This window comes from Abramis brama, assembly GCF_963993115.1.
Source record: "Abramis brama genome assembly, chromosome: 8".
NCBI lineage: Eukaryota > Metazoa > Chordata > Actinopteri > Cypriniformes > Leuciscidae > Abramis > Abramis brama.
The window spans coordinates 22625221-22645329 of record NC_139970.1 but is presented as its reverse complement, the minus strand read 5'-3'; the positions used below and the strand labels follow the sequence as shown (position 1 = coordinate 22645329).

At 35.8% G+C, this 20109-nt stretch overlaps 2 protein-coding genes across 3 annotated transcripts; both read right to left on the bottom strand.

Annotated features, from left to right (window-relative positions):
• Window positions 1–8504: 8504 nt before the first annotated feature.
• fev (FEV transcription factor, ETS family member) lies at window positions 8505–11077 on the bottom strand. Its single transcript, XM_084123026.1, has 3 exons — window positions 10975–11077; window positions 10463–10534; window positions 8505–9810 (listed from the first exon to the last, which is right to left on the bottom strand). Exons 1-3 carry the CDS (start codon window positions 11060–11062, stop codon window positions 9263–9265), a joined length of 708 nt encoding a protein of 235 aa, XP_083979152.1. The 5' UTR covers window positions 11063–11077; the 3' UTR covers window positions 8505–9262.
• Window positions 11078–14310: 3233 nt separating this feature from the next.
• cryba2b (crystallin, beta A2b) lies at window positions 14311–17985 on the bottom strand. Of its 2 annotated transcripts, none has more exons than XM_084122918.1 (5): window positions 17875–17985; window positions 17443–17627; window positions 15923–16064; window positions 15611–15753; window positions 14311–14907 (listed from the first exon to the last, which is right to left on the bottom strand). In XM_084122918.1, exons 2-5 carry the CDS (start codon window positions 17601–17603, stop codon window positions 14760–14762), a joined length of 594 nt encoding a protein of 197 aa, XP_083979044.1. In that variant the 5' UTR covers window positions 17604–17627; window positions 17875–17985; the 3' UTR covers window positions 14311–14759. The 2 variants fall into 2 exon arrangements, with proteins under 2 accessions (XP_083979044.1, XP_083979043.1); XM_084122917.1 differs by having other exon boundaries at window positions 17871–17960.
• Between the last annotated feature and the right edge of the window lie 2124 nt (window positions 17986–20109).

Sequence of the window (20109 nt, the reverse complement as noted above, 5' to 3'; positions counted from 1 at the left end):
AGTAATATTCCTGAAAATGATGACCCTAACTTTTATCTCTATACCGAAATCTCAGATGGTAAGTTATTCAGCTATTTTTAATCGTAAAATATTGAAGTCTGGGATGCCGTGAGACTGGAGACTGTAATGTACAGTACACTATGGCTTTTGAAAAGCTTAAATGTGTGATAAACAGTGCTCATAAATGGTTGTTGAGTATTCTCACTAGAAACATGATAGAGGAAGTAGAAGTAGAGGCTTCGACCCGGAAACAGTATTCCTTATGCCACAACAAGCAGAAAACATTTTCCATTATAACAGAGTTAAGGTGCAGTAAAATTAGCCGTTGTTAATTTTCACTGGTGAATTCCAGTCATTTCCATAATAATCCACACGATCTGCAATTTCGTGTGTGGTCAAAAATTTAACTATATGGGACCAAGTTGGTCACTGGAATCCGCTGGAAGTGACTGCTTGAATTATGCTTTCAACTGCTTGAAAGTGACTCCTGTGTGAGCTGTGCTTCATAGATTATATCACTACACTGCTGACAATGGTCAATAGACCTTTTTGCCTGTGTAATTTCATGAAATTCACAAATGTGACCGCACCTTTACTCGCTGCAACATAAAATGCAATCAATAACAAAATCTTCACAAGGGACATGTGAGGTACTTAACGAGTTAGAAAAGTGAAAAGATGCAGCAGCTTCATTTTCTGTTTGTTTTTCCTCTTTTCTGGTGGATGGTCCAGGCACTTCACTGATTTTTAGGTCTACAGGAGGATTTTTTGTTCAAACTTATATTTCAGCTTACCGAGATCCCTGCAAAGTACAACATTTACTGTTAGTAATGTTATTAAAGTGATAGTTGTGAAATTAAAATAATTTCCTCAGCCTTGTGACGTTCCAAACCTGTTTGACTTTCTGTCTGTGGAACCCAAAAGCAGATCTCAGGCATAATGCAGCCCCTGTCACTGTTCGCTTTCACTGCATGAAACACAAGCAGAACAAAATTGTGTAAATCATTCATGAAACCATTCTTATGTACACTTGTCTAGTTCAATTCAATGCAACAATTTATGTAAAAATGGATAAATATTCTGTTAAGCTCCAAAAATGTCCCAGAAAAGATCCTAAAAATAATCAAATGAGTCCACAACTCATGTGTTAGGAGTTGTGTTGTAAGTCTTCTGAAGTCTTTTTTTATTTATTCTTTTGTCTAAAAAGACTAAGCTTGAAGTTATAATTCAGAGTTCAAATGTCTTATATTCAAATGCAAATGATTAAGGTAAGAAAAAATGCATAGCATTATTGGCGCCAAACCTGCGATATTATTTTACATGTACAAATAACATGAATGTGATTTGAGAGCATGAGATTTTCAGAGAATAACTGATTAAAAAACACAAGTACACAGTCAAACAATACAATTTCACACAGAAAATTCAAGTACTTGCATGTGGTGCTGATAACTCACTGTAATTCAATGTTGCCTCTGAAATGTTCAGGGCCCGGTTTCCCAAAGCGTTCTTATCTCTAAGTAGTTCTTAACCTATTCCTTAACCTCTCTCTTAACCTATTCCTTAACCTCTCTCTTAACCTTATGGGACGGTTCCCGAAACGTTCGTACGCCAAGTATATCTTTTGTAAGTCACACTTTCGTAAGGTTGGTCTGGACCACTCTTAGCTTTACCTTATCTATATGGTCTATATGAATATAATTCTGAAGTTTTAATACACCCAGACAGTATTAAATTAGGCTAATTCAAGTGTTTTCATGCAAAGAATAAAATTGTCATTACACTGATTGTTGTTAGATTTTTAATTATATTATTATACAATATTATTAATTTAATTAAAACGCTCTTTTAAATGCCAGTGAAAGCATAGGCTACTGTCAGTTAAGTCCTATTCGGACGCTAATATTGTTTCTCATGGGCTCGTCCGGTATTTTAAACATTTACAGGGGTAAGTCGGTGATTTTAGTGCCGTCCGAATCCATAATATCAGTGTTTTTCTCACCCAACCCGCGTAAAAATCCCTGGCCAAATTAGTACCTTCTGTTTTTTGACAAACAGGTCGTGTGGTAATTTAATTGCCGTCTGAATCCACATCTCTGAGTTTACAAGAGATTCAAAATTCACGGTTTAAATCCTTTTTGATCACTGCCGAGCACCGTACACAAGATGTAAACTTTTATTACTGAAATGCTGGAAAGTATTTACAAGAACAATATTTCATCGCAGCTCCACCTCAGCGAACAAAAATGGGAAAGAGAAGAAGGCACGTAAATTTTTGAAAAGGTTATTGTGGCAGCAATATATGTTACAATTTTAAAATATGTAGGCTAGGCTATTATATTATAGTTTGGATTATTTTTTATAATATCCAATAATCATAATAAATTGCAATTTCAACTATTTCTGAAGTGCTTCATTTATAAAGATCACCGCTTTCTCACATAAACAGCCCCTGCACGAGAGAATAATTGATTCTCGAGCCATCGATATCAAACAATTCAGCACCATCGCCACGGACAGCGCCGGGTAACGTCGCACGTAAGAAGGTAGGCCTATATCTTAAGCAGCTTCCTAAGGTATGGTTCGGGGAACACACTTAGGAACATAAACAACTTTGGTAAGATATATCTTTCGAGCTTTCTTAGCGCGCTAAGAGTGAGCGTTATCGGGAAACCGGGCCCAGATTATTTTAGAAATGTAGGCCTACTGGTTGTTCTGGGGAAACAAAAGAACAAAGCTGATTATATCCATTCACAACATAATATTTATTTGCCAGTAAAGGGCTTTAAAGGGGTATTTGAGAGAATGAGGGCACCTAAATAAACAAAAACAGACCAAACTACATTAACCACTTGTGTTATTCATAATAAACGCCAAATGACGACAGCAGGAATCAGCTAAATTAGTTCTATCAGCAATTTGAAGACACAGTTGTACACAATACCTTGAACTGAATGACTAAAAAAAAAATCTAAGACAATAAGTCAATAATTTCCATTTGTGGCATAAAGTTAATTATAGGCTATTAGTTAGTATTGTGGCTAAAACCTTCATACCACATACTGTGGAATAAACGAGTGGTAAAATGAATATATAGTGAGTAACTGTATTTATATTTCTTTGGCGAGTTTACAAACCTTGTAACGGAGAGCCGGACAAACGGCGGAAGCTTTGAAGAGAGGAGCCTTTTCAAACCCGATGATGATCGGCTGTTCTCTGTTGATGATTTTGTTTGATGATTTGATGATTTTTGTTTGATGATTAGCTGTCTCACGTCACTGAGGTCAGATAAATCCCATCACATAGAGACTCTTTCACCTAGATATCATCACATTGAGACTGTGTCTGTTCCCCGAACTAGGAATTACAAAACACTCCCAAACCCATTTAAGGGTAAAATTTGTTTTGATGTTCAACAAATAAAAAACAAATATAATGCAGATGAACAAATAATAAAGCTTGGGTTGCTGAATATTCGATCCCTTTCTTCAAAAGCACTTATTGTTAATGATATGATAACAGACCATAACCTATAGCCTGTGTGCTGTGTTTGACAGAAACTTGGGTAAAACCAGTTACATTAGGCTAATTTAAATGAGTCCACCCCGCAAGATTACTGCTATAAACACAAGGCTCGTTTAAAAGGAAAAGGGGGAGTTATTGCTGTAATTTATAGCAATATCTTCAGTATTACTCAGAAGACTAGTTTCAAATATAATTCTTTTGAAGTGTTGGTGCTTTCTGTAACGTTATCTAGCGTAAGTGATAAATCCCATTTGACATTTGTGCTGGCTACTGTATACAGGCCACCAGGTTACCATACAGATTTTATCAAAGAATTTGCTGATTTTATATCAGAGTTAGTACTGGCTGCAGATAAAGTACTAATTGTTGGTGATTTTAATATCCATGTAATGAAAAGGACGCATTGGGATTAGCATTCACAGACATTCTAAACTCTATTGGAGTTAGACAACACGTGTCAGGACCTACTCATTGTCGTAATCATACTTCAGATCTAATATTGTCACATGGAATCAATTGTTGATGCCGTTGAAATTCTGCAGCAGAGCCATGACATCTCAGATCATTATTTAATCTCATGTATACTTAATTTAACCAAGGTTGCAAAGCAGACTCCGTGTTATAAATATGGTAGAACTATCACTTCTGCCACTAAAGATTGCTTTATAAATAATCTTCCTGATCAGTTTCATCCCAGATAGCCTAGAAGCACTCGATGATTGACTCTCTCTTTTCCAGCACTTTATACACAGTTGCTCCATTGAACTTAAAGAATATTAAAAGAAAATAGTCCAACACCGTGGTACAACGAGCACACTCGGGCCCTTAAGACAGCAGCCAGAAAAATGGAGCGTAGCTGAAAGAAAACAAAATTAGAAGTTTTTCACAATTCGTGGAGAGAGAGAACACGATTGTGTACAGAAAGGCCTTAAAAACGGCTAGATCTGCCTATTTTTCAACACCTATTTTTCAACACAAGAAGAAAACAAACAACCCTTGGTATTTATTCGAAACAGTGGCTAAATTAACAAAAAATAAAGCTTCAACACCTAAAGCAGCACGGCAGTAATGACTTTATGAACTTCTTTACTTACAAGATTGATAATATTAGAGAGAAAATTATAATTATGCAACCTTCTACTACAGTATCGCATCAGACAGTTATTACTCTATCTATCTATAATCTGCTTGTCTTGACAAACTATCCTTTTCTGGTTTAAAATCACATCATTGCATTTGTATAAATTTAATTCTACTTCTTTAAATTTAATTAAATGCTCATTAAACTTATGGAATTCTCCATTCAATTCTGAATGGTGGACAAGTGATACATACTTAATAATCCAAAGCAATATCACTGGACACTAATATGTTCTGTCTGCTGTATGAATGTTTCTTATTAGTTGCACCTATGAAGACTCCTGAATCCTTATTAAATAAGCGTTTACCCCAAGAAACCCCAACCAAAGTGCCAAACATAGAATGATTAGTTCTAATTTGTACTTGTTATGGTTCCTTAATCTGTCAGGAGGCTTTCCTTTGTAGTCACCGTCAATTTGACCGTATGACACTGTGCCCTGGCTATATATACTGTATAAGATATCTTACCTAAGGCTTTCCACCAGCTAATCCCAGATTAGTTGAAATAGGTTATATCGGGTTGGAAATCAAAGTGTCAGTAGTAATACTCTATTGACGGGTCAGTGAATAAACATCTTTCCCAAAAGCTCTCCCTTTCAAACAGATGACTTGGTGAACTTAAAGTTATATTAATTTTTGTCAAGAATATATTTCTTTTGCTTTAAGGAATAGTTCACCCAATTTTTTTTTTTTTTTTTTTTTAAGTGATTATTTACTCACCCTCAGTTCCAAATTTGATTCTCTTTTAGAAAACAAAAGGAAAAATTCTAAAGAATGTTCAAGCTGCTCTTCATCACACAATAAGAGAATGTGACCAGTGACTGTTAAGCTCCAAATAAAAGAAAGAAACAGTCCATATGATTCCTACAGGACTGGAATGACATGAAGGTGATTAAATCATAACAGAAATCCATAGTAAAACCTATAACACATGATTATTTTGACATGAATAATATAGAATGTTGCAAAAGAATGTTTACTTGTATAATGAGTAACGTGTTCACTTTGTTTCAGTCTCTCCGTGGGAGAGCGAGATGGAGGATGTTGACTATATATAGAGTCAGAGTGGGTGTTCCGTGACTGACTTGAATGGATGATACATTCAGAGCCACCCACTGGCTGGGAGTTAGTCACTAGATCACACAGACAGATTCAAAGCAGTACTGCTCATTAAGCTTTCTCTAGGGGCCACCAGCCAACTCTCCTCTCCTGTCACAGAGGCTTGTGTTTACCAGAAAGACTGCCTCACAATGATTTCAGCAGCCATTTAGAGGGCTATTAACAAACTTGACTTAGGTTGATCGCTTTTCACGTTCCTTCAATTATAGCATTTATCATTGACCCACCCAATGTGACAACAGTGATTTTTTTTAGATTGGCACCATGCTTGTAAACACAGGTTAGGCTATAAGAAACTAAAGCATTGGGGATGTTTAAACGCCTTAAAACATTGACACAAAGTGTGCGATTGAGTTTACAAGGAAGGCAAAAGTAGGACGTGTTTTTGCTTGATTTCATACGTTTAGGACAAAGGAGATTGGAAATGTTCTCCTCCCATCTGTGTGTTATGCAAAAGCTGCTGCACTGAACTAAGCACACATCATGTCCAGATTAACTCTTGTACATTCACTCAGTGACACCCTGCAGCTGAAAAGAGCTTATTATAAGAGTGATTCAGCTCAGAGTACTGAGGAAGACCTACGCAAATATAGATTAGACACTCTTTGTTGTTATTGGCTTACATTTTTACTTTCACTACTTCTCTTGAATAATAATAATAAAAAAAGATTACTATTGTTAAGAATTGTGTATCTAGTTACTACTTTAATTGAATTATATCTATAGGGTTACATAAGCTGATCAATGGTTTTAAAAATCATAGGTCACAAAAAGTTAAAACCATATTAAGAACACGTGCTATGGTACCATTGACAAATGCACCGATGCGTATTGATTATTTTAGAGAAGAAAATCATTATGTAGCCTAATTTTAATATAGGGGAGGCTACGGTTGGTTGTCAAAATGTGCTTCAAGTGTTTCATAATTGCAGTACTGTTTAAATTAAAGCTTATACGGTAAGAGGTTCTATTGTGACTTACCCCATAAATCCATATTATGTGCATATTATGTGTTGTTAAATAAGCTGTATTCTTATCTGGGCAATAACAACAAGGTCTGTGTCTACACGAAAACTAAAAAAATAAGCAGAGCAAGAGAAATATTCACTGGAGCAAAAAGTGTAACTTCCATCTCCCCTACAGTGAGTGAAACCTTAGAGACTCCTTAAGCTACACTCACATACAGATATAGCTTTACTTGTCCTTGCACAAACCCTTTCTCTAAGCTGGAATCTTGGCCAGACTAGAGTCTATTTAAAATAAGTCCAGTGTGTCAGTGCAAACAAATCTTGCCATTAATGGCGGACCCCAGTAGCTGCCATTGACATGCAGATCACACTGATGGGACTTGTGGGTTTCCTCCTTGCTTTTATTTTGTGCTTATTTTCTATGCAAAGCACTTTGAATTGCCATAGTGTGATTATTTGTATTATTTTCTATGTAAAGCACTTTGAATTGCCATAGTGTATGAAATGTGCTATATAAATAAACTCACCTTGTCTTGCCTTGCCTCACAATACACAGCAATGCTTGAGAAATTCCTCATCATCAAATAAGCAACTATAGCCAATTAGCCTATACAAGAAAGCCATTTGTCACAAATTAGCCAACTGAATTCCATTGCCATGCGGATATATCTTAGTTAGTCACGATACATTACAGCAAAAGGTTGGGATTTCTTTCTTTCTTCCCCCAGTTTGCCTCTTTTAGTATTTTTGGACATATGAAGCTGAAAGAATGTCCTGCGGCGCAGTTGTAGGTATGGTGGAATATAGCTACATGGCGCCCTCTTGTGTCCTGATTGCGTATTGTAGAACGAAGCGTTCTGCAAAATGTACAGTGTTGGGGGCCCCCAGGAATGTGGTTAGGAACTAGAGGCTTTACACACTCGACCGTTTTATAACACTGTGACAATATTTTCCATTCTCTAAACTTCTGTTAACGTTTATTATACTGTTTTCTTAGTGCGTACCGATGGCTGGTAGCCACAGCATATATAGCCAATTTTTAAGCTTTTGCTTGTGGGGACATTTAGTCAGATAAATAGCGTACGGCTAATTTATTATTATTACATTTTTTTTAAATGACTGAGTTTTACTATTTTAGTTAGTGACTAATCATATCCACAAAATAGACAATTAAAATGATAAAATAGCAGAGTGATAACGCATTTCCCCCTTGGTTCACCCCCAAAAAATGAAAATTCTGTCATTATTTACTCACCCTCAAGTTGTTCCAAACGTATGAATTTCTTTCTTCTGCTGAACACAAAGGGATATATTCTGAAGAATGTCGGTAACCAAGTTGTGAGGCACCATTATGGAAAAAATAAATAAAAATGACTATGGACAATGGTGCACCACAACTATTTGGTTACTAACATTCTTCAAAATAACTTCTTATGTCCAAGTCAAGTCACCTTCATTTATATAGCGCTTTTTACAATTGTTTCAAAGCAGCTTTACAGCGATAATATGAAACATATAACATTGTTCCACATAACAAAGAAATTCACAGGAAAAACTTGTGGGTGACTAAATTACATAATTAAAATTGTGGGGCTTTATAGCAAAGATTTCTACCCTCATACAAAATCAATTTAATGAAATTTAGCATTTTTCAGAATTAATTGAATAAAATAACTCCCAAATACCACCCAAAATGACTTTAGCCAGGTTAGAAACACACACAAAGAATAACCCTATAACAGATCAGACTTTTTAACAATTTTAATCTTTTATCACACGCAAAATACATTATAATCAAATTATCAACAGAGCAAAAAGAAGGGAAGTACACAGACTGGTGATCAGTCCTCTCGTTTTTGTGGACCATAGGCTACGAAAAAAAAGTTATTCTTTACGATTTATTAGGACATAGGCTACACCTACGCTTTTGAAAATGTATGGCTAATTTTCAGACCCACACCGCCCACCCTATGCCCAATGTTTTAACCAACACCCACAGTCATCGTAAATAAACGAAATATCAAAGCGCTTTATATGGGCTAAGTGAGAACTATATGCTCGATTGCACAGGTGTTTTAGCGAACACGTTTTTGATTCTTACCATTTGTTCTCGTACCATGTAGTACTTTTCTCCAACATTACGTTAATTTCGTCTTCTCTTTTGTTAACCTCAGAGGTTTTGGGAGGTAAGGCAAAACCGAGTTTAACTGATCAACAGCTGATATTAATGATGAATTAGCCATGTTATTTGTTATCCATAAGATGGCGCTAAATTGTTTTCTTATCTTAAAGTGGTCAACATTAACAGTCCTCCAAATGTTAAGCCGAAATTATAATTTTCAATCGAGTAAAGAATTTAAGGCCTATTCAATGCCTATTGTAAATTATTAGGCTATACGGTCTTATGTGGAGTGATTGCGCTAGTTGGCTACTGAAATCAGTTTGCGCTTTTGAATAGGCTAGCCTATCGGCGCGCACTCCTGAGGCAAAAAATAAATTAAAAAAATAAATCAGTTATAGTGAGTATTGATATTATTCAGGTTGTTTAAAGTATTGATATTGTTTACGCAACTTAAATGAGACGCAGACACGGCACCGAAGGGTCCTGGCGGTTGCAGGTTGTGGCTGTGATAGAGGGTGGGAGGAGATCCAGGCCAGTAGGAGAACCCCGACGGACCAACACCTGGAGCAACCAGATTGAGTTTGGAAATGCCTGAAAACTGGATGGGAGCGAAGTTGCTCTGGAACTTATAAATAGCTTGTTCAGTTGAAGAGGGCTGGCACACTTGCGCCAGGCCGTTAAAGTCAAATTTGTACGCGTAGCGCTTTCCGTGCACCTTGGTCATGATGTTTTTGTCGTAGTAATAGCGCAGAGCGCGGCTCAATTTGTCATAGTTCATGTTCGGTTTACTCTTGCGTTCCCCCCACCGTCGGGCCACCTCGTCCGGGTCTATGAGTTTAAACTCTCCATTGGTCCCCTCCCAGGCGATGCATGTCATATTGGCGCTGTCAGACAGCAGCTCCAGGAGAAACTGCCATAGCTGGATTTGTCCACTTCCTATAAAATGGAAGGAAAGTAGGCTTACATGTAGCCTATGTAGGGCAAACAAGGAGACCGACTTTTTTTTAATCAGTATTCTGTGAAGACAGAATAAATAGAGAACAGAGAAATATAGAAAATAAACGTTCTTTGAAGTTAAAATCACTCTTCTAACAACAGTTTAACTTTATAGAGTTCTTTAGTTGGTTATATGGTCGTTTGGAGATTAAAAAAACATTTGATATTTTATTATAGATTATTCAGTGTATTGGTTTCTTGGTTCAGCAGTCTTAAAAATAAAAGTTCTTTATTGGCATGATTTTATGAAGAACCTTTAAACATCCATTGAATCTTTCTATTGGAGGTTCTTTGTAGTGCAAAAAGGTTCTTTAGAATATTTAAATGTTATTCGGAAAGAAAAAAAATGTTCTTTAAAAGGTTCGCAGCATTTGTTGACAGCCCATATATTATCTTATATAGCCTTCTAATTGGGGACTTTATTTTTATTTAAATTTTTTTTTTTTTAGGTAGGCTATAATCATAATAAAAGTGTGTATACAATTTTGCGTAATGCACACAATAGTTAATTTAAAAATTATGTAAGAACCTTTAAAAAAATTTGCACAAAAGAAAGAAAATGCGTCTGTCAACAATTCATCGCAGCACTCACCTTTCTGCACGCCTGTGTTGATGGGGCTCCAAGAAGAGCTTTTGCTTTCCTTCAGAAGATTTTCTGTGGGGTCTGGAAGAAAACGTTTAAAAAATACGTCTGACAATTAGAATTCATATTCTATATGTACTTTGAAAAGGAGTAAAAAGCAAAATATGCATGAAACATATTTCCCCTTGTTTGTGTATAGGCCTATTTGTAATAATTTTAGAGGAAAAACACGTAATGTCATCCATCTATAAATAAGAATTCGCAATAAAAGAGGTTAAATAGTATGAGTATCGTCGTGTTGCTCGATGTATTTTTCCCAGACTTCAGCGCTGAGGTCAGGAAACGCGTCCAGGAAAAAGGATATCCGATTTCCGACAAAAGAGGACATGCGTTCCAAATGGAGAAGTCAGAGACACCGGCGGTGGTGCGCAGCGTGCACCCGCAGACCCCTAGCATCGCCCTATTCTTTTCACTCATTTCAGCAGTTTTTCTCATTTTACGCACAAAAAGACTATATGTACCTGAGAGATACATGTTAAACATAAGGCTTCCTCCGCAGTTCTGTCGCATTGTGGTGGTGGTGGTGGACGTGAAAGGGTAGGCTTTCATTGGCGCAAAGATTTTTATTAAACTTTATCTCAAAACTGTGATCTGGAATAAATGTGAGACAGATTGAAGTTTCCAGGCAACTGTCACAAGCCCCATCTCTGAGACAATATTCAGACAGCAATTTCCTTCGGTGCATTGGTTTAATTAAAAGAGCAATTTACCTCTGCCATCCCTCCCCGTCTCCACAATAAAAAGGAACCGATAGAAATTCGGCCTTATCAATCCACCATCAAGGTTTAATAAAGTTTCTGCGTTAAGATCAGAGTTTCTATGGAGAATTGAAGTGTTTGACATGGAAACCGGTTCAGATCCTCTTTCTTTTCCGCCTTTTTACCTCTTTGCAAACAGAAAGGCCTGTTCCATGTTGGTTGAGAATATTTACCTTTTAACCATGCCTCAGTGCATAATGGTAAACAAGAACATTTTATCCCAAACGTATGTTGCTTTAATGCGCAATAGATGGTATTGTAAACCCTGTGCCCTGCCTTATGATCGGTTCATACTTTTACATAATGCATTGGTTGTCATTAAACAAAACATTTTTTTTAAAAACTGAGTCAAGAACCCAACATAGAACCCAAAATAACCTTTTTTTTCTTTTCTTTATAAATAACTCCAGTACATATAGGGTAAACATTTTATTTTGACACCTTTTTTATTAGTCTTTGAATTTCATGTATCTTTTTACAAAACCAAATCTTAAAAAAAGAAAACGACAACAAAGCAGTTTAGGTTCACCATATATTTTACAGTAATCCCATACGACACTCGTGGACCAATGAAGTGACAAAAAAAAAAAAAACAGACAAAGAAGGTAAATGCTTTATTACTTTATTTTGTGCCGAGCAAACATATTAATGCTGTCCATCTGTACAGGGGTGTGTGTTTTTTATTCAAACCTGAAAGGGGTAATACATATTTGTTTATAACAAATAAACATTTAATATTTGTATATAAGTCAATAGTGCTGGTGTGTGATTACACTATTCTGCTTATTCTGTATATTTAACCTTTATTAATTGCACAAAAATAAAGAATCCCCAGCAGCTTCAAATGTGAGAGTAACATTATTTACACAAACACACATTAATATCAGATGAAACAGGCGAGTTATCTTGTCGTTGTTTTTTAGTCGTGTTGTCTCTGGCGTCCCAGACTTGCTTTAGCTGCCTGAGTCATTAAAGAGATCGCAGGCAACTTAAACAAGCCTCGGATGCTTGAGTTTGTCCATGCACTCGACATATTTCATGCTGGCCTTGGACCTTCTGATGAATAAATTCAAAACACCTAAATGCAATAGTTAAAGATAAATGCGATATGCTAATCAAAGAAGATATCTGGAATATAAAAATGCAAAGAGAAATTATTAAATCTGGAATAAGTCTAAAGATAAGTTGTGTTTCTAATGATAGCTGTAATTGGCCTGCACGATTATACACTACGTGTAACTAAATCCACAGATTATCTTGTTTAATTTTAGCTATGTCATGTAAAAAAAAAAAAAAAAGTTTGTACTTTGTTTATCATTTTTAGTTAAAATGATTAAAATGAAATGGGGCGGTGATTGGGGGATAAAAGTAAATTTAACTGTAGATTACCACCATAAAATCAAATGTCCACGTTTCATTTGGCGTTAATTTACAACTCTTCCCGGTAGGGGGAAGGCTACGTTGTAACAGATGCGCTCTTTGTTTTTGACAATAATTTCAGGTCAGGGATCGGTAATAGCAGCCAAACTTGGAATAGTCAATTATAGCAAAGTTTGAGAAAGTACACAGCACAAACATTGTTTTACAAAGTAAAAGTTCTGTTGTTGATGTAACCTTGTAGTTAGGTTGATTCAGTCCTATTAGCCTAAATGCGAATTTTACTTGAGTAAATATTTAGACTACTTAAAATTGTTTAACTAATGTTATCATTTTAGGTAGCCTATACGTTAAGATTAATTAATAAAACTAATTAAAATTAAAAAATAATTTTTACAATGCAGTTTTATAAGGTTGAATTAGTGATTCGTATCTGCCATTTCCTTCTAAATACTAACTTGCTGGTCTCTGTCCTGATTTGCTCCCTTAATAAGTTCACTTACCCCGTCCGGTTATGTCTGTCCCAGATCCAGCTGCTATCAGCACTCTTGTCTGTCTTATAACCACTGCACTAAGACCCAGTACTACACTTTTAATCAGCTCGTAGGGAAATGTGTATTTGATAAAGGTGTATACAGTTGAACATTTTATTAGGAGATCCTGGACTGGGTGTGGGAGCAAGTTTTCAAACAGCAACTACTCATCTGAATCTGGAAGTGGGTGTGTGCAGCCAAATACTGCTAGAGTCCTGAACGGTTACGGTTACACACAACAAACATAAGAGACGGAATCACACCCGGATCCCAGTGTTACAAACGATTTGATTGGACGAAAATGAAACACTTCCTTTACCTCTTCATCAATAAAAGGATCCGTCCATTGCATTAGACCTCGGCTGTTTTCATCAATGAAAAACGTTATAGGCCTATTCAAACAAGAATATGTACGGCAATTATTTGATCCACAAAGGTCAGGACCTCGGACAGCTCCAGACAAAACCCAAACTGGCGACAACACGTGAGAACTTTCACCCCTAGCCCATGGAGAATAAAAAAAAAAAAAAAAAAGCTAATTCTGCAAGTAGCCTATAAACAAACAAAAAAACAAAAAACATTTTTTTATTAATTCTCCATACTAATGGGCTATATATAGATGATTTAAATAAATATGTAGAATAAAATAGTTGTTAAAATAGAAAGATGTTTTCATTACATTTTTAGACACATTAAAGATTAAACATTTATTAACAGCACTTTTTATATTTCTACACTAAAAAAATATTTTCATGATTTGTTATCGCAACTTTTTTTTCTTTTGTCAAATCAACTTAGATAATTAATGTGGTTTAGATAATATTTTTGGTTTCTGTTGATTAAACCAATCTCCTTCATTATATAAACTTACATTTTTTATTTCAATGAACCAGAATTCAATGAAGAATTCAATGAAGAATTCAGAATTCAATGAATCAGAATTTTAAGGCAACCAGGTAACTTATTAAATAATAATTAAGTTAAACCAACAATATTTTTTTACAGGGTAATTTATAGGAAATTGAATACATATGAATATGTTTATTTTATTTTGTATAAATGTATATGTAACTGTAGCTAAAATCCCCCAAAAACAGGTCCACAAAGAAAAAACAACATGACACTAACATGATTGTACTCATGCTCTTGTTTATTAGAAATATCACAGTCTCACATCCCCCATAGATGGTGTAGGAAATCATTAAGCAAGACTTGCTGGTGTTCATCTGGTGTAAAACATCCTAATTGTTAAATGTGACGAAGTGGCCTATCCCTCCATTGAATGTGGTCTATCTCAGAAAAAAAAAATCTTGCCAAAATTTCTGCATGATTACATTTCTTTTAAAATGTGGGAGGCCTGCTCTAATTACATATAGCTTTAAAAAGCATCCGACCTGCTTGTTTTTTACATCAAGAATTATCACTTAGCAGATCCATGATTTGAGCAGAGAAGTTGTTTTATTAAAAAAAAAAAAAAAACAAGGCAAAAAGCACTCTTTTACCATAGTTTAAATAATGTCTTTATTGCCTATAGTAATGACATGGCATGACATGATGTGTACATAATGGTGTGGGGTCTTATTGCTGAATTCTGCGCATAGACTGGATCTGATTGGTGTGTGCCTGGGTGCCGAACTCGTTGTAGCATCTGTATTCTCCTTGGCGTCTGTCTCTCTCAAAGATGTACTGATATCCACGGTAACCAGGAAACTGATAGCCTACCCAGCTGCCAGAGAAAAGGGCAAATCTCATTTATTGCACCGCACACTAATAAGACTGTGTGCAGGGAGGTGCTACATTACGTAAGTGATGCACTATTTGTAACAAAGAATAGGAGATCCACAAAGGACACACTCTGTAAGAAATGTGTTTGGAAGACATTTACTCATATATATATATATATATATATATATATATATATATATATATATATATATATATATATATATATATATATATACACTGTTAAAAAGTTGAAGTACAATCAGCTTGGATGTTTAAGCCATTTCAACTAAAATTACATTAAACGGACTTTAAATATATATATATATATATATATATATATATATATGCAGTATGTATTATACATATCTTGTTACAAACATTTAAAAACAAAATTATTAAATATAGTTATATTAATAGGGTTCTGTCAGGTGGGGATCATTTTATGGACTTAATTTTAATTCATTAATTTTTGTTTAAATTCATTATTAAATTTTCATGAATACTTTATGACTAGAAATAAAATAGAAAAAACCTGTTAAACATGAAAGTATTTGCAATCATGTAATACATTTCTTCTTATATACTGTAGAACCTTTTTGGCTTAAGTGGTTGTTTACAACTGAGTCAAGAACTCTGTGGGTTCTATGTAGAATTTGTTTTTTTCCCCTAAGAGTGATGTTGTTAAGAGTGATGAGGTGACTTACGCTCCTGAGTTGACTTTGATTGAGGGAACTTCCTTGCTGCACCAACCCATGGCTTGGAGGGAGGGATAGTCCTCACACATCTCAAATTTACGTCCCATGAATTCTTCACACTCATAGAGGGTAATCTTACTGTCACTGTGGTTCTGTCGGGGAAAAGGGTGAGTATGGGAAATGAGATCACACCAGGATGATTAGGAGGACATTTTGTTATGAAGTAAACCTAATGTGGCGTTTAACAAAGAGATTGCTGAGATGATGAAAGAAGCCGTATGAGAAAGTCTTTGTAGATTTGGCATAATGGGATCAACTTACAGCACATTTAATAGGTCTGAAAGAGAGCATGTGCTCTGTTCTGTAACTGCTGTTGCCACTCCAGGCCTGGTAACAGGGATAGTCTCCTTTCTCTAGGATAAACTGCTGGCCCTGGAACTCAGGATACTCGTACCCCACCCAGCTGAGAGACAGAATGTCATAGTCAACACAAACCATGAAGCGACATCGTTTTACATGGCAATGATCGCCGCTGATCAGGACACAAAGGCAAAGGCAAACACGATGGTGAGGGCTGAATGAGCGGCTCTGTGTTCTTTTATCAGCTCATCTGTCATCATCACAGACAGCCACAACACAGCCGGCAGCTGCCAGCCGCACACACCATCTCTGCTATCTCTCTGTCATTGTTCCAGTTCGTATAAATATACATATAAATATATTATAAAAAAAACATTCAGACTATAGTTACAGATGGAAATGCTGTTTATGACAATTAAATTGCTGGTGTTGTGGGACATTGTGCAGATGGCATAATGTTTGGCTATCAAGTATGTTGCTAAATGTATGTTATGACAGTTGCAAATAGTCACTTTAATTCTAATATAGGCATGTTTAAGTAATAAAAAACAACAACAACAATATGTATATATATATATATATATACATACATACATATATATATATATACACACATACATATATATATATAAATATATATATATATACACACATATATATATATATATATACATATATATATACACATGTATATATATATATATATATATAAACATAGAAAAAGCTTGCAGAAAAAAATTGGTTGATTTATATTTTGTTGGTTCTCTCTTGTTTTTGCTTGTGTTCATGATTTATTTGTATGACAGCTTGGCTAAAAATAATATTGCACAATTTTACACAAATAAAATTTGTTATCACAAAACAATTCACTCTAAGCACAATTATACAATATGCTTACAAAATCTTTAACAAATATTTAACAATAGTTGAATAAAGGGTAAAGATGTCCATTTTCCTATCGGCTGGAAATCACTTTTGGCCACTACTGTATGAATATATATATATATATATATATATATATATATTCATACAGTAGTGGCCAAAAGTGATGTCCAGTCGATCACCAAATCAGCGCATATATATATATATATATATGCGCTGATTTGGTCCTCAAGAAACATTTCTTATTATTATCAATGTTGAAAACTGTTGTGCTGTTAAATATTTTGTGTTTTCAGGATATCAGGATATAGAATAGAAACAGCATTTATTTGGTATATAAATATTTTGTAACATTCTAAATGTCTTTACTGCCACTTTTGATCATTTTAATGCATCCTTGCTGAACAAAAGAAAAAAATCTTTTGAACAGTTTTGTATATGTATATTATATATCTGAGCACATATTACTTCTAATTTTACAAATATCTCACTATATTAATCAATCAAAATATATCTCCAATATTAAACATGGCAGTCATATATCCTCCCTGCTTCACCCTTTGCACAATGAACTCTAAACATCCAGGGGTTACACTTACGGGCCGTTCTCCACCTTAATGGAGCGAATCTTTCTGAAGTCTCTGTCCAGAATGTTCTGGCACTCAAACGAGAATTCACAGCTCTTTCCCTGGAAGAACTCCTCCTCGAACACAGTCATCCTAAACTTCCCCCTCTGCTCCAACTGCTCCTGCGGATTCATGGCTGCTGTCGATCACCGCGCTCTCTATACCGGGAAAACAAGGAGAGGAGAGGGTCATAACCGAGACCACAGCGTGAATTCATGCACCATTGTGAAACATTCCTGGGTAGATTAAGTGAAAACTGATTCCTGGATAAAGTTTCGACAGTATTTGTATCTTTTTTTTTTTTTTGCTCAGTAAGATCACTTTCTCTCTGTCTGTGCTCTTTATCATTGTACAGGAATCCGATGTTTCACTTTGAAGGGCTGAGACAGTGGCATACTCACGTACTGAGGTGGGACAGATCCAGTATAATCAATGTGGTGGCCAAGCCCTTGTCCAGTGTTTTTATAGCGCAGGGCCCCTCATTTAGTGCAGAATGCGCATCAGGCCTGCACACTCAGCAGCAGCCAACAGAAAAAACGCATTAGCCTTCACTATTGTGGAGCCCTGTGCGGCCTATTGTGGAGGTCTTAGACCCACTGACTCATCAAAACGCCACTCTCTGCCCCCACGCTGGACCCTTGGCTATTCACAATGGCGATGCTTTGACACGAGACTTTGATTGGATAGGGCAGATAATAGCAGAATTGTTGGAGATTAGGCTGAGCCGTCCGTGGTCACTCTCTTGTGCCTGCTTGTGGATGCTCTCCCTGGGCAGAACTGGCTGTTGTTGACCTATAGTAATCATATCAGAATACATAATACACAGAATACAGAACACAAATCTTCTCTTTTTTGTTTCTGAGATCATTTGAACAATAATATATGCATGTAATAGGGGGGAAATACACACTACATTTTGAGAGAGTATAATTCCCATTGCCAAATTCACAACAGATGATAATATACATCTTTTTTTTTAATCTATAATGATTGCAGCTGTTCAGATAAATAGGGCATACAGCTGTACAATAAATAACAACTTTAATAATACATCATAAAAGTAACTTTTGAAATGTGATAAGCATAGTCAGATTTATCATATCAAGCAAGTGTCATGTTATTTAGAACATGATCATATTAATAGAAAATAGACATTACTTTTATACTTAAACTGATTGTTCATTGGTCAGCCCTTTTGATGACATCTTGTGGTGTGATGCTTTATTGCATGACCAGTAGCTCTGGATTTAAGTACATTTTTATGACCTTTATCACTACAGCATTACGTTTTATTATTCATGGACAAGACATAGACAATTATGTTGGAATCCAAACCCTTTAAAATATTCTAATAAGCCAAGGCATGAATAATATGTGTGTCGGTGCATGCATATGTGATTGTTCTCACCTGTTAGGCGTTGTTTGCGTGCAGAACAGGTGCTGTAGAGATGCAGGGCGCACTGCTGTTGTCCTGTTATCCTGATTTGGCAGATCTGAGCTCACACTCATTTTCTCAGGATAGCCAGTTACATCCCACACGCCCTGATACGAAAAAAAAGAGGAATAATATAATTCTAACTCTAAAACTAGAATGTAGTGGTGGCAAAACTTGCCACTCGGTTGCTAGGGTGTTTCTAGTGGGTTGCTATGGTGTTGCTATGCGGTTGCTAGGGTGATTCTGGGTGGTTGCTAGGGCATTGCTAGGCAGTTGCTAGGGTGTTCTGGGTGGTTTCTATGATGTTGCTAAGGTGTTCTGGGTGGTTGCTATGGTGTTGCTAGGCGGTTGCTAGTGTATTCTTGGTGGTTGCTAGGGCGTTGCTAGGGTGTTCTGGATGGTTGCTATGGTGTTGCTAGCCATTTGCTAGGGTTTTCAAGGCGGTTGCTATGGTGTTGCTAGGTGGTTGCTAAGGTATTCTGAGTTGTTGCTAGGGCGTTGCTAGGCAGTTGCTGGGGTGTTCTGGGAGGTTACTATGGTGTTACTAGGGCGTTGCTAGGTGGTTGCTAGGGCGTTGCTAGGCAGCTGCACTAAACCATTCTGGGTGGATGCTATGGCTATACATCCATACTGTAATTATGACATTAATTCAGGCAACACTTATATGGCAACACACTGTATATACATATATATATATATATATATATATATATATATATATATATATATATATGCATATATACATACATACACAGATATATATATACATATAATCTGAATTTATGCCATAATTTCTCTATGCTATAGTTTATATACACAAATACATATACGTACATACATACACACAGATACATATACATGTAATCTGAATTTGTCATAATTTATCTGTGCTACTAGTGTATGCATGTGTTTATATATATATACATTTTTAATATATCCCTTTTGATCAATTTAATGCATTCTTTAATGCATCATCTCTCCCCTCTCTCTCTCTTTATAAATTGAGAGAGAGAGAGAGAGAGAGAGAGAGAGAGAGAGAGAGAGAGAGAGAGACAGAGATGATGCATTACAATGATCAAAAGGCATATAATATTACAAAATATTTATTTTTCAAATATATTTATTTTGCTGTTCATCGACAAATGTTTTATTCATCAAAAAATCCTGATATCAGATATCATTGTTTCCACAAAAACATTAAGCAG

Coding starts and splice junctions, on each gene's coding strand:
- fev (XM_084123026.1), bottom strand. CDS start 11,062: ATGAAAGCCTACCCTTTCACGTCCACCACCACCACCACAATGCGACAG. Junction 10,535..10,974: donor GTTTAACATGTATCTCTCAG/GTACATATAGTC, acceptor GTTTTCTTCCAG/ACCCCACAGAAAATCTTCTG. Junction 9,811..10,462: donor CAACACAGGCGTGCAGAAAG/GTGAGTGCTGCG, acceptor TCCATTTTATAG/GAAGTGGACAAATCCAGCTA.
- cryba2b (XM_084122918.1), bottom strand. CDS start 17,603: ATGAATCCGCAGGAGCAGTTGGAGCAGAGGGGGAAGTTTAGGATGACT. Junction 16,065..17,442: donor ATTAAGGTGGAGAACGGCCC/GTAAGTGTAACC, acceptor TCTGTCTCTCAG/CTGGGTGGGGTACGAGTATC. Junction 14,908..15,610: donor ATCAAAGTCAACTCAGGAGC/GTAAGTCACCTC, acceptor TTTCTCTGGCAG/CTGGGTAGGCTATCAGTTTC.